This window comes from Balaenoptera physalus, assembly GCF_965194825.1.
Source record: "Balaenoptera physalus genome assembly, chromosome: 2".
NCBI lineage: Eukaryota > Metazoa > Chordata > Mammalia > Artiodactyla > Balaenopteridae > Balaenoptera > Balaenoptera physalus.
Genome location: NC_138883.1, coordinates 90,157,499 through 90,173,273, shown reverse-complemented (window position 1 = coordinate 90,173,273; position 15,775 = coordinate 90,157,499). Strand labels below are relative to the sequence as shown.

Below are 15,775 nucleotides of genomic sequence, written 5' to 3'. Positions count from 1 at the left end.
CTAATTTAAAAACAAAGTTTTTTTTTTTCAATTGTTGCACAAATACAATAACACATACAAGCATGCATCTTTCAAATAAAAAAATTTGTAGGAGCTAAAAGTAGCCACGTATTGGTATTTCTGGGACATCTTGCCTTTTTCACCAATTCCCTTATAATTAAAGCCCTAATTTCGAGCTCCACACTAAGAGATACAGATTAGTTTCTGACCTCAAGGAAATTATTTTCTAATTAGAAATAAGACTAACATAATGAACCCAAATTGGGTACCTGTACTTTTATACATACTACAAAAACTAGTGAAGAACTTTAACAGGGAAATATACCACCATACCTCTTCACATCTTTATCTGTGATGTTAAAAAGCTACTAATTATAAAAAAATTAATATTTATTGAGCACCCATTATATATATAAACAAGGTGATTTCCAATAACAAGTCTCTAAGATAGATATTATGCCCATTTTACAGATAAGGAAAATGATGCTCAGAGACAATGTAGCTTTCTCATGGTAACACAATAAGGAGTCAGGGTTATGAGGTTCTAATATTACTGCTTTTAAAACTATCTTTCCCGGGACTTCCGTGGTGGCACAGTGGTTAAGAATCCACCTACCAATGCAGGGGACACGTGTTCGAGCCCTGGTCCAGGAAGATCCCACATGCTGCGGAGCAACTAAGCCCGTGCACCACAACTACCAAGACTGCGCTCTAGTGCCCACAACTACTGAAGCCCTTGTGCCACAACTACTGAAGCCCGCACGCCTAGAGCCTGCGCTCCACAACAAGAGAAGCCACCGCAATGGGACGCCCTCGCACTGCCACGAGTAGCCCCCGCTCGCCGCAACTAGAGAAAGCTCGCACGCAGCAACGAAGACCCAACGCAGCCATAAATAAATAAATAAATAAATTTTTATAAAAAAATAAATAAATAAAACTATCTTTCCCTATGATAGCAAGCAAGATTCCTCATCTTTAAAATGAAGAGTGCTGGTCTAGATTAGTGTTTCCTAAATTATACCATTTTACAAACCAATGAAATACTAATTTCTCTACTGTGATTCATTATATTATATGCTGTAAAATATATGTATTAAATTCCTGAATAAATTGAGAGGAAAAACACAAATCTGGTGCAGTGTAAGTGGTATTCTTTCTCCTCTCCTCACTCTGCCCCTATACAGTTGCCTAAGGGAAAACACTTCAAAGATTCCTTTCCCTTACCACTAGTAAGCACACGGACAAAAACTCAACTTGCCCAGGTCCAAGCTCAACCTCATTACAGAAGCCCAGGCCTTCTGCTTGGGGTGGGGGCTGAGGGTAGGACTACTAATGACAAAAAGAGGTCAGGTTCACACTGGACAAGACACTTAAAAGAGAGAACTGAAGGTAAAGGCGAGGGGTAAGCAGCTTGCTAGGAAAGAGGACACTGTGGTCTCTTCCACTGCCTCCTAGACCCTTGTCCATTGTGAACACCAAAAGATTCCCTACCCTCCACTATTCACATGGTCCACAAGGAGGAACGTGTATAATACTCCTGCCTTCCTGTGATCCCACTGCCTTCCCCACACTGGGAATGAAGCTAGATGTAACATTTATTTTTCCCATGGGTCCACCAAATATGGGAGTGATTGATTATACAAGTAGTCTCCAAATCTTCCAATTACACAAAATGTACAAGTAGAAGAAATGCCTAAGCCCTACCCAGCTACCCTTTTCTCCTTACTTCAGGCAAGATGCCAGCCTCACGTAAGCAACTGACACCAGTCCCTGGCAGTGAACTATGCAGGACTTTGGGCACCAGTGGAAGGGTGGGAGCTAGACCCCTACCTCTGGCAGGAGCACTCACAGCCATGCATAAGTGTTTTACACTTTTACATGTACTAAGAAATAAGATTCTTTGGCAGCCAAAGTTTTGAATATGGATAAAAACTTGCCCTGATTTGGTTGGAAATGTTAGAAGAGATTAACTCTAAGGTATCCTTTAGTATTACCTATTTATTCACATTCAGAAACAGCAAGAGATTCACAATTATTTCAGAAGATGAAAGCAGTAAGGAAGATATCTTACACTTCAACTCCAAGCCCAAGCAATATATTATGATTACATTAGGCAAAAGAATAATAGAACAAAGAAAGACTTCGAGTTTGCTTTATTTCCAAACAAGATTCTTGAATTCTGCTTCAGCTATTAGCAATTATCTTTTCACAGTTTTATATGTAATTTTCTAATATTCAAATTTATTTTACTTTAGCTATTATAAAGCAAAAAAACATCATTAAAGTGATTTATCTTCTACCATACCGCAATATAAATTTTAGAAGATAATAATAATACAACTAACAGTTACTGAGCATTTACTATATGCTCACCACTGTACTACTCCTTCACATGCATTCTCATTCAAACCTTACAACACTCTGATAATGTAGGTGCTATTATTTTCCCCTTTTTACTGATGGGGAAGCCAAGCCTTGAAAGGCTAAATAACTTGACCAATCACACTCAGAAAATTATCATTCAAACCTAAATCTGCTTCCAGACTCATATTCTTAACCATTAAATGTTTTTTTTAAAAAGAGAGAAACTAGGCAGGGTGTATGAGCTCTCTACTTGTCCATTGAGCTGTCCATTTTCTAATTGCCATGGGTCAAATATGATCCTGTTTTTATAAAGTTTTACTGAAATACAGCCATACCCACTCATTTCCAAATTGCCCGTGGCTGCTTTCCTACTACAACTGCAGAACCGAGCGGCAAAACACACATTGTAGGATGTGTATAGGGTTTAGCAACATCCCCAGCCTCTATCCACTAAATGTCAGTGGCATGTCCCTCATTGTGACAACCAGAAATGTATCCAGACATTGCCAAATGTCCCCTGGGGTCAAAATTGCTCCAGTTGAGAAGCACTGCTTTACAGAAACTTTTTGGGTTAATGGCTAAGCAATCACTTAGAAAGGAATATAAAAGTATACCCCCAAGATAACTCTATTGGTCACCTCAGAAAATAAAATCAAAAGAACTACTTATGTACTATAAGGAAATGATTACCTGGTTTTAGAAAACATTGGAGGTCTCTCTTCATTCTGTAGCCCCTGCCCACCTCTACCATCTCTACTCACTGTAGGCTTCAAAGTCTCTCTGTAATAGCTCTAACATTGTGCAACTTTGGCTTGAACATTTCCAGTGACGGAGAATAAGACTTCCATTACCAGAAAGCTCTAATTACTAAAATTAAGCCAAAACTAACTCGTGAAGTTCTTTATATCAAGCTAAAATTCCATCTCCCTGAAGTTCTAATCTCCTTGGTTCTAGTTAATTTATATACCTCAATTCATACTTTCTTGTTACTTGCGATTATTCTCCTCGGTCTCTGAAAGACTGTAAGAATGGAATTAGGTTGATCTTTGATGAAAACAGCAATTCTCACTGGTTGTTAGGTAAATAAAGGTACAGCCTGCACATTCATTATTTTGAAAATGTTGAATTGACATAAATCCACTATACTTCAATTAAAAGAAATGTTGAATTGGGTCAGTTTATGTTCAATAAAAATTCAAGTAATTTAAAAATGTTTTATTAAATAGTTAAAGCAAAGTACATGACAAAATCTTTCTCACCTTATATGCCAGAAAAAAAGATCAACTGATTTATCAGTAAAAGACATTAAAGATTTTTAAATAATAAGTATACTGATACCATTCAATGAAATAAATGGTTAGTTTATAAAAACTTCAGTGTACTGAATATCGCCTTAAATTTTGAAGAAATGAAACAACTCACCCTCAATAATTAAAGTCACAATTTTATCAAACATTCTGGTTAAACCATGAATCAAATTCTTCTTAACTCAATAATATGTCCTTTGAGATTGTGGCCAAAGATGTACCAATCTTATATGTAAACGAATTTGGGCAAGGATATTTTCTAATAGTCCTCAGTCAGAATTACATTGCCTTTAGGTGGCATTTTTTTAAATCCTCTCTTTTCTATGATAACAAAGAATTCCTAAATATTCACCAACATTTACTATTCACACATATTAGATATTATGAATGTGTATATAATTAGTATGCTGACTTTTTCAACTCTCATAAAAACCCCAAAATACAGATATTGTTATCTTAAATTCCAATTTGGGAGAAAATAAAACAGGAACTCAGAAAGGTAAGATAACTTGCCTCAAAGCTAATAGGGAGGGGCAAGAGGTGGGATTCAAATCCAGCTCATTTAATTTCAAGTCCAATATTCTTTTCTTTACACTGCAGTTGCTCTTTCAGAGTTATTCAAGAATGATCTTATTTTCATTTGATATAAGTTAATATCAACTTTGGAAAACATAACTTTATTTACAGTCATGTGAGAAAAAAATCTGTGAGGTAATAACTATGGTTTGGTTACACTTACAAACTAGTTTACAATTACAAACTAGTTTGGCAGAGGGAAAAGAAGGTGAATCCTAACAACAGTTAGTCTAAATTTAATTTCCTTAAGGGACTTGAGTGAAATAAGCAGTTACCTATGGCTTTTTACAAAATAACTCAGCTGACAAACTTCAACATTCTTTAAGAGGATCTTCCAGCCCAAATAGGCATTCGCCTTTCACTTTTGAAAGAAAAAATTTTTTTTAGTCAATATATAGTGACATTCCCTTTAGTGACTTGGGAGAATGATGTATGTAAATTTAATAGAAAATAAAGGATGCAGTACAAGAACAAAAGACATTCCAATGTTACCATGATGACAGACTTTGTTACAAACAAATTCTTTACTCATTCATTCATTCATTCAATATTTATTTATTGAAGGCTTGCTATATGTATAAGGCAAAAAAATTAGACAAAAAAGTACTCATTCTATATCAAAACAATACTGTCAGTAATAAATATAAAAGACAAAAAAAAAAAAGAAAGAAAAACAAATGGAATTTATTTTGGATGACTGCAGCAAAACACACCGGGTAAAAGACTCCTTACTTCTATTTCTGCAGACTCCACCCGGTTTTCAATTATTTCAATACATTGTCTCTTGGCTGGTGGTTCTTCACTTATAACAGTTTCTTCAGCAATGTCTGTTGCTGGTACTGTTAATACTAAAATGAAAAAACGTACACATTACTTCATTTACAGATAGGTTTAGAAGAATTAAAACTAGTCTTGAGATTGTTGATGCAACTCATCTAAAATAAATATATTCCAAAAACAATAATTTCAAAACACTGATTTGCTTTTTTATGAGAAATGTCCATATTTGTCTTCAACTTCTTGTCTATTTATTGAAAACTACTTATTGTTTAAGGTACCTACTTATTTTTTTTAATTTTATACATAATACATTCATTGGCTCAAAGTCAAAATAATACTTAACAAGCATAGTTTGAGAGGTCTGACTTCACACTTGCTAAAACAGATACTTTTACTGGTTGCTTATACATTGTTCTTGTGTTCATTTATGTAAAAACAAACATGAATATACATTCTCCTTTTTCTCTCTCTTACACAAAAGGTAGCATACATACAAAACATATATTCAAACATACATAAGATAGATACATCGTTCTGTGTCTGCTTTTTTCACTCCATATATCTAGGGTATCTTTCACCAACACATAGAGAGCTTTCTTTCATTTAGCTGCATTATTTTCCACTGTGAGGATACACCATTATGAACAATGTCTGTTTATAAACTTTGCTTGTTTTTCCACTGGGTTGTTAGACTGTCCCAATTTTTAGTATCTCTTTACATAAATGTAAATATACAGAGAGCGAGAGGCTGTCCTTGCTTTGCATACCAGTGCGGGAACATAAACATGACTGTGCAAGCTAAAACTATGCAAAACAATCTTAATCATCAATGGGAAAAATTGCAACTGTCCTACAGTCTTTAATGTTGTCAAAACATTAAAAACTCTCCTACTGTCATTTATAAATGTAAACAAATAAAAAATAGTAAAACTATCATTTATTTAGTACAATGTAATTAAAAACATTAGAAATATTGAGAATTAAAGTATTTCTTTTAACTCATACCATATTACACTACACTTATAAATTCACTCAAGAAGAGCTGAGAATTATATCTGTTTCACTGAACTATCTACATAGTCTATATATTCATTTGCCAGTTATAATTTTTAAATTATGAAAGCTTTAAAAGTTTATTTTAATATTCAGTAGGTTCCTCTCATTGCTCTTCTTTTCCAGTTATCCTTATTCTTCTTCCCTCCTCCTCCATCAAAATAAACTTCAGAATCTGTTTGGCTAATTCCAGAAAAAGACCTATTGGTCTTTGTTATGGCTTGAATTGTGTCCCCCTCAAAATTTAAATGTTGTTAAGTTCTAACCCCCAGTACCTCAAAATGTATTTGGAGATAGGGCCTTTAAAAAGGTTAAAAAGGTAAAATGAGATTTTGGTTTTATTTTTGGCTGCGTTGGGTCTTTGTTGCTGTGCATAGACTTTCTCTAGCTGTGGCGAGTGGGGGCTACTCTTCGTTGCAGTGCACAGGCTTCTCATTGCGGTGGCTTCTCTTGCTGCAGAGCATGGGCTCTAGGCACGCAGGCTTTGGTAGTTGTGGCTCGCGGGCTCTAGAGCACAGGCTCAGTAGTTTTGGTGCACGGGCTTAGTTGCTCCGTGGCATGTGGGAGCTTCCCCGACCAGGGCTCGAACCCATGTCCCCTGCATTGGCAGGCAGATTCTTAACCACTGCGCCACCAGGGAAGTCCAAAATGAGGTCATTTAAGTGGGTCCTAATCCAATATGACTGGTGTCCTTATAAGAGGTTAGGTCGCAGACAACACACACAGACTGAGGGATGACTATATCAGGACACAGCAAGAAGGCAGCCATTTGCAAGCCAAGGAGAAAGGCCTCAGAAGAAACCAAACCTGCCAACACCTTGATCTTGGACTTCCACCTTCCAGCACTGTGAGAAGATAAACTTCTGTTAAGTCACCCAGTCTGTGGTAGTTTGCTATGGCAGCCCTAGCAAACTAATACAGTCTTTTTTTCCTATCACATTACATTTATCAATTAACTCAGGAAGAATTGAAAGCTTTAAAATAGTGAGTCATCCTATCCAAAAGCATGTTCCTTTCTATTTGTTCATCAATGAGATTAGACTGTGTGTATAATGTCAGGTTTTGGAAACAATGTTATATCTGCTTAAAACAAATACTTTGAAAGTTTCTTCTTTTCTATATAATTAGAATTAGTTCTTTAAAGTTTTGTGAAAAGTACCTGGGCTTGATCCAAATCTTGGACCACCAGCATAAGATTTCTGCATAGTGGTGAGAAAAGCCTCCTAGGCTCCACAGATCAAGGGTTTCTTCCTCCACTGCTATGGCAACAAAATCATTCCTTGAGACCTGGTCTCTCTGCAGGGCCATACCTCCACTATCACTCTTAACCAAACCTGGTTTAGGAGAACTTCTACCTCCAGCCCTTCCCTTCCCTAATTCCTTCACAGGCCATGAAGAGGCTTGGTCTCTGCAATCCTAGTCATTTTCTAAAAGGTTATGTGTGCACATACTTTTTTTGGTGGGGGTTGGGGGTGTATAGAGTACTGGGTACAGGGTGATGCTTGTTCAGATAGGAACTTTCTGCACCTTCTCTTTCTGCTTCCTCCAGCTTTCATGCTCTAGTCTATCTTAATCCTCCTTGCAGCACTTCCTACTCAGATTGGGCCCTGTCTTACTGGAAGTGTATATTTATTGCTGATTTCTGAGCTCAACCCCTTTTCTTGATGCACGACTGGGGGTTTCCCTGAGGGTTCTACTGCCCTGGCTTAGATCTTAAGATGTTTTTGGCAAGCACTTAAAGTATGGAATTTTGTGGTTTTCTCAGTCTTCTAGTTTCACTAAACATGAAACTGGGGCTTATGTTTCATCTATCTTATTACTACTCTCTTATTACTCAAAAGGAAAAAATTGGGACAATTATCAACAAAGTTGCTAAAAGTTGTCACTGTTCCTACCATAACTCCTAAGTCCAACTTTTTTTTTTTTTAAATTAATAGCTACTCTATTTATTTATTTATTTATTTATTTTTAGCTGTGTTGGGTGTTCGTTTCGTGCAAGGGCTTTCTCTAGTTGCGGCAAGCGGAAGCCACTCTTCATCGCGGTGCGGGGGCCACTCTTCATCGCGGTGCGGGGGCCACTCTTCATCGCGGTGCGCGGGCCTCTCACTATCGCGGCCCCTCCCGTTGCGGGGCACAGGCTCCAGACGCGCAGGCTCAGCAGTTGTGGCTCACGGGCCCAGCTGCTCCGCGGCATGTGGGATCTTCCCAGACCAGGGCTCGAACCCGTGTCCCCTGCATTGGCAGGCAGACTCTCAACCACTGCGCCACCAGGGAAGCCCCCAACTTCTTTTTAAGTAGCTTTTTTTCACATGGTGTTTTTAAAAGCCCGTATGATATCTGATTTGTATTAAATGGCCTAGGAAAGTACTGTCCAATACTGATTTTGAATTACTTATTTAAGCTCATTTTCCAACCAGAAAACTTTGGGGCAATTCCTCTTTCTACCTAGTATACACTCAGAGAAAGCAAGCTAATTTTAACAGTAGCCTAAGCAAATAAAACTAGGCAATTAAGTTTGCTGCAAAAGGTTGCAAAAACAAAATTAAGGCAAAAACAAATGCTTTGAAAAACATGTCACAATTTCCTGAGGATTAAGAATAAATGCAAACTTTATGTAAATGCCGTCTACCAACCTTGTTGTCCATCTGGCATGGTCACAATGATGGGCTGACCTATTCCGCTGGTTGGAATGGAGTGCAAATTTCCAAGCTGAATTCCATCTGTAACTATTGTGATGACCTGCTGACCCCCTGAACTAACTACTTGCTGAATTGCACCATCCACAGATTCTGCTGTAACTACCTCCTCCGTAGCCACTACTGGAAAAAAAAAATATATGTAAAAATCAGTGAACATATATAAAAGTATGAACAGAAGTTTATTTTTGCTCTGCTACCTTTGCTGTCCTTACTTCTTTCTTATACAGAAAAGCTTTTACATGTTTTTTAAATTCAGTCTCCAGTGGTGTTGTAGATACCTATGTAAACAGTTGACTACAAGTCCCACAATTTACAATAAGTGAGTTCCAACTATCTATGCATGCACATGTTTAAATAAACTATCTTCATTTAGTTCCATGAGGTACGAAATTTAGAAGCTCTCCTAAGGTCACAGATATGACAAAGGTTATGCCAGCTTAATAAGATTCCACAATCCAAAAAAGAAAATATTGTATGTGGTTATACTCCATTCAAATTTACATATATGAGTTGATATACATTTCCTATCCAACAAAACATGGATATTTGTATTCTTCAAGTAGAGAGAATAAACAGTATTCCCTTTTTGGACTGTGTGAGCAAGGGTTGCCTTCATAATAAGTGGCAAATAGATCTGGTACTGTAGGCTATGAAATAATATATTAACATTTACATAAATAAGATTCAAAACTATGTTCTCAGTGTTTTATGAAAGGTTCAGAGAGGATTCTGGCAGCTGAACACAGCACTCCAGGTCTTGCCTAGGTAAAGAAATTGCCAAAATCCTTTCCCACAAGCAATCCTATGCCCAACTACTGATCCCAAAAGACTACACATAGCAGCTTTACTCAAAATAGTCAAAAACTTGAAACAAATCAGATATCTGTCAAAAGGAGAATGAATAAATAAACTGTGGTAGATTCATGCACTGGAATACTACACAGCAATTAAAGTAACTCCTGATGTGATGCAATAGGAGATTACAAAATATCCCTGTGTTCTTACTGGAAATGTTTGATCTGAATCTAATTATTAAGAAACAAATGAATCCAGAATGTGAGTGATCCTGCAGACAACTGGCTTAAACTCTACAAAGATTTCAGTGTCATAAAGAACAAGTGAGGCAGTAGGACTGTCCTAGATTGGGGGAGACTAAAGAGACATAATAATCCAATATAGTGTGTGAACTTTGATTGGATCCTGGGTGAAAACAAACAGTTATAAAGGACATTTTGGGGATAACTGAGGAAACTTGAATATGGACCATATGCCAGATAATATTACTAAATTAATGTTGATGTTTTTAAGAAACATAATAGAACTGTGAATATGTAGGAAGCTGTCCTTGTTCTTGGTAGATACATGCTGAAGAATTTAAGGATGAAGTGTCATGATGTCTGTAGCCTAGTTTCAGATAATTTGGCAAAATAAAAGCGTGTGTCTGTGTTTGTGTGTGTGTGAACATGCAGGTGTGGCAAGATGTTAACAGGTGGTGAATACAGATGCAAGGTATAAAGTTTATTCTCCAATTTTTCTATGGGTTTTAAAAACTATCAACATTAAAAAACGTTTTAATATAACTAATTCTGAAAAAACAATGACAAAAAAAACTATTTCTAAATGATACGGTTTTCTGAAATGTGTTATTTGAGGCAACACTTTACCAAAAGTGTAATGAAATAAAATCATTCTCTCCTGAAGTCATGCTACCCTTCAGATACACAGTTACTCTGAAACACGCTAAGTTGCTACCAAATTCCAGCAGAATGTCATGGATATCAACGACCAAGGGATTTACTAAATACAGAGATGCCCTAATTAAACAAACTCCTTTTTTAATAAAAGGCAAGATAAGTACTGGGACCCTAGTTTTCAAGGATGAACTCATGGTAACAGGCCTGGCTGCAACCCTGTTACTGTGTTATTTGGGTAATCAAGGGTCACAATGCAAACCACAGATGATGTTCAAAATGCAAAAACCTTTATGTTTTGAGTTCTCTCATTTTTGTTTGTCTTAAACCATAATTAGGCTTTATCACCAAGCACTTAAGAAAATTTCAGGAAGATAATTATAAAATGAAATGTAGGGCATAAAACAGTAATGTATTCAATAGAACAACTACTGAGGTTTTCAAAGACATTAACTATTGCTTTGATCTTTTAAAAACATATCCATATGAAAAACAAATGTTCACTATAGTTGAATGTTAACTATAAGTAGCAAATATTTTTAAAAGCATAATCATATGTAAGAAATTTCTGAGATCACATATAATCAAGGCACAACTCAAGAACTTTCATCTTTGCACTATTTGCAATGACTGTCATTAAGATAAGAGAGTTCTTGCCTTTCATCTAAAAAGCTTTCTTTTTAAGTTGTGCTATGGTAAGGAATTTAAGAAAAAATTATAAGGAAACCAATTATGTAAGAAAACAAAGAACCCCCTCAGTAATCCTAAGAACAACCCAGCAGTGAAATGTTGAAACATGTAAGAATAAAACAGAAAGCCTAAAAACTTTAAAAACAATGTTATTTAAAAAAATATACATAGATATATCCAAATATAAAACCCCCAGATAAAAAAATAACTAATAAATATTCATTGGTCTAATTTAAAAGTCAAGTTGTAATATACAAAGAGAGCCTAGATAATCTACAGCATCTTTGAAAATGTTTGAGACCTCTGGTTCAACATGACTTTTGAATTTTAATGCCACAGAAGTCAACTAAGACAAGGAAAAAACAATCTTATGAAGCCCAGTAACATATACCTGAAAGCCAATTCACTTTTATTGATCTACTTTAGGAACAGACAAAAAAAAAACAACATGCAAAGGGGACCTGACTCAAAGGAGGGAAACAGCCACCAGATGCATTATACCTTTGGAAAAAAACACCTTATTAACAACTAGCTGAAGTTGCTCTAAACACAAAAAGAAGGGTAGTCACACATGTCCATTTAATGGGATTATATAGCTGGGCCGCAAGAAAGAATAAGGCTAAGCAATGCAAAATCAATACAAGACTGCAGGCTAGAGCCATAAAATATTGTTTTATGAGAGTTTCATATGGACTAAACTACACTGCAGATGTAAGGCCTACATCCAACCGATTTTAACTTCTGATTCTACATCCAAATAACTCTCAAATCTATTCACTTCTTATTATCTCTTTGCCAAATCCTAATCCACGCTACCATTATTTCTTCCCCAGGTGACTGCATTAGACTCCTAACTAAACTCCCTTCCAGAGCCCACCAAAGTAATCATTTTAAAAGTCCTATATAATCTTACCTTCAATTACCATGAGTTACTCTCCCACTTGCTGAGCTCAGCCACGCTGGTCTCTGAGTCCTCTGAAAGGACAAGCTTTCCTGCCTCAAAAGCTTCACATGTATCCTCCTACCTAAAATGTTCCTCCCCCAAGTTTTGCTCCACTAATTCCTACTTCGTCTTTAGTTTAAATGTCTCTTCCTCTAGAAAGACTCACCAACTTGGTCAAAATCCTGTATTCTTTATATATACCACGAATCACAAGTATTTATCTGAGTGAATAACTTTAATATCTCATTCTACTGAAAGACTACATGTTCCATAAAGGTTGGGACTGTATATGATTGTTTACCAGAACATAAGAGATATTCAACAAAAATCTGTTCAATGAATGAATAAATAATATTTTTCTAATTGTAAATGAACAGCTATTTGTAAACCAATATATGGAAAATTTAGCTCAAGAACAGTTTTGAGTTATTCCTTTAACATAAGCATGATATATCCCTCCATGAATTTTTATTATTTGTACATTTTTATTTTGTTCTAAAGCAAGAAGAGAGAGTAAGGGTGAGAGCTTCCTGGAATTTTGATTTTCCAAATAGGAAACACCTGTAACAGACTGGCGTGTAAGCTTTGGTAGAAAAATAGGATAACATGATTGCCTCTGTTTATTAATAGTGTACTACAAAGTGGTGGTTTTCTTATGAGGAAAAAGGCAGCTGCAATCCCCAAAAGAAAACCTTTACCTTTTTGTATCTTCATTTTGGAATACCTTCCAAAATGGAATAACTTGAAATGAGTTCTTATCTATCTAAATCCTTAAATCCCATTCATTCTTTAGGGTACAACTCAACCTCACCCCATCCCACTCCACCCCAATCCCACCTCACCCCACTCCCCTAGCCCCATGCCCCAACTCCAGCTAAAAGTAATCTTTGTCCTCTGAAGAACTATAGTAACTGTATAATTTTTTTATAAATCTTATAGAACAATTTTAAAACATTTTAACCTATTCTAACTTTTCACTTGTTTATTTCTCATTTCTCTAACAAGATTATATGTTCCTACTAACTATAACTCTTCCCTCACCTTTTCCCTGACTTCAGTTTCCCTCCTCCATTCCTAGATTGGAATACTAAATTTCAAATGTGTTAACAATTTTTTTGGAAAAATAGTAGCTACAAGCTGGCTCCAAAAGAGCTGCCTGATCATTCTACTTCTGAAGTAGAGACATCTAAGCTCCAAGCTTAAAACCCTGAAAGGAAACAAAACCTCCCTGATGTATAGTATCTGTAGCCATTTGTAAGTTCTGATGGCTCAGAAACAAATACAGAAAAAATAGCATAGGGAAGCAGTCACACATGGGTAGCTCAAAATTTTGTTTTCTGCACATAGCAGGCATAAAACTTAGTGTAAAATACATGCTCAGGTACCTTAAAGTGTATAGGATGGCCAAAAGTAAAGAAATCAGCAGTCACAATGTTTAATCCCTTTAGTTTCATGCACAGGAAAATATACTATGAGAACACTTCAACTATGTACGTTTCAGGAAGATGATTGCTTTTTCCAGAATTAGTGAAAGGAGCATAAGAAAAAAATAACAAAGTATATTTTAATGGAACCTCTGCACATCTTCCCAGTCAACTGAAATGTTCTATTGTGTCTGAACATATAGAACTTGCACATTATTTTCTGATGTTAAATCTCCTACCTGGCCAGGCAACTACTGTGACAAATCAAATAAAGCAAAAGAACCCAAGTACCAAAGAGGAAAAAAATGAACTGAAATTAGACCGCAAATTAGACTCATTTGGTATTAGAAGGTGAAATATCGGCCAAAACAAAAATATAATTCCTAAAATTATCAAGCATAATGATGGGAACTACCAGCAAATATGGTAGATACCTTCTTAACTTAGAGGTAATTTAAAAGATGAAAAAGAAACATTCCCTTAGTTCAAACAGATAACCACATTTACTTCCCTGAAACAGTATATATGTATTTTTTATAAACAGAGGTCAGTAATATTTTCTTTAAATCGAAATTTTATCAAAGCTTACCAATCAGCACCTGTTAGAGATAAAATTTCATACGAGTTGCCATAATCTAAAAAATGTTTCTAATCTGAGCAGAAATCAGTGTGTTAGGTAACAGTATGTATAAATAAGGGAAAACTTAAAGAGGCACATTAAGTTAGAGATACGTAAGCCCTACTGGGTCTACAGACTGTGGGCAGTGAATAATTACTCTGTTTTATATTTAAAGTTCTCAGCATGATAACATTCTTCTCATCTCAATTTGAGAAATGTGGTCTTGACAATCACATTTTTGTTTTAATTATATCCTAATTACCTGAAGCCTGCTCCTTAATTACTCAGTCCTTAAAAAGACTAAATAGCAGGCATACAGATATACTCAACTATTAAAGCTATTAAGAAAGCCATTCCTCTCTCCCACATCTTTTCCTTAGTAGAGATTCACCTATGCACCCCATAAACAGTTGAATAAATATTAAGTTACACATAAAAATGAAATAAATAAGAAATATATATTATTCAAGCAAATCTTTGCTGTAGTATACTCACAATCTTTAGATATTTACTATACAATCTATTAGTAGTAAGAAATAGATCTTTTAAAATTTGGGTCAAATTCTTAAATTTTGGTGTGTCATCACACCAAAATCACTTTTGAGATCATGTTAAAAATATGGATGTCAGGGCCCCACCCTAAACTTACTGAATCAGAATCCACTGGGGTAGAACTGGGGCAAATGATTTTTGAGAAGGTGATTCTGATTCACACAAAATTTAAGAATGCTGCTCTTGTTGATATTATCATATTAATTCAAACTAATTGAGAGGAGTTCAAATTAGTAGAAAACTTGAATCACAGAATATTTAAAGTAACACAGCCTTCTAATCATTGGGTACATAAATTAACAAGATAATTTCCAACTTTTTCCAAGCAAAAATTCTACTAGTTTGTTTGAAGAACCTAGGGGCAGGACAGGAATAAAGATGCAGACACAGAGAATGGACTTGAGGACACAGGGAGGGGGAAGGTAAACTGGGACGAAGTGAGAGAGTGGCATGGACTTATATACACTACTGAATGTAAAATAGATAGCTAGTGGGAAGCAGTCGCATAGCACAGGGAGATCAGCTCTGTGCTTTGTGACCACCTAGAGGGGTGGGATAGGGAGGGTGGGAGGGAGACACAAGAGGGAGGAGATATGGGGATATATGTATACATATAGCTGATTCACTTTGTTATAAAGCAGAAACTAACACACCACTGTAAAGCAATTATACTCCAATAAAGATGTTAAAAAAATAATAATAATAATGTAAAAGAGAAGAACAATTATTATATTAATGTTAGAGCTGCCTGATACTTCTCCTGAATTATTCCACTCCAAAATTATGAAGGATGTTTTAAACAAGTATCTTGAAAACTGTGTCTGCATACTTTTAAAGGCTGTAAATTTTTTCACTGATTTGTTTCCAAAATGAGTAAGGTAATTTCATGTATCAAAAGACAGTTGTATCCTCACTTAAAAAGAAATTAAAAATAAATAACTTAGTATTTTGATTTATGTATCACTTTCTTATGAGTTTGCTGAGTGTGAGTAGTCCCTTATATTAACCCAGGATATATTAATAAAATATTTCTGAAACCTCAAAGCTGAAAACTAAACCTCAGTCAATGGTCAACGA

General features: G+C 35.7%; 1 protein-coding gene across 9 annotated transcripts in view; it reads right to left on the bottom strand.

Moving 5' to 3' along the window:
- The window catches only part of GABPB1 (GA binding protein transcription factor subunit beta 1), a gene marked incomplete at both ends in the record, with an annotated part of 84,043 nt that overhangs the window by 18,066 nt on the left and 50,202 nt on the right, over window positions 1–15,775 (bottom strand). For 4 of the 9 annotated variants that reach the window (XM_082453043.1, XM_082453047.1, XM_082453045.1 and 1 more), the window contains 2 exons: window positions 4,980–5,095; window positions 8,714–8,899. In XM_082453043.1, coding sequence (XP_082309169.1) covers window positions 4,980–5,095; window positions 8,714–8,899 — 302 coding nt within the window. Of the gene's footprint in view, window positions 1–4,960; window positions 5,096–8,713; window positions 8,900–15,775 lie in introns of all 9 variants that reach the window. The other 5 variants (XM_082453048.1, XM_082453049.1, XM_082453041.1 and 2 more) reach the window with 3 other exon arrangements.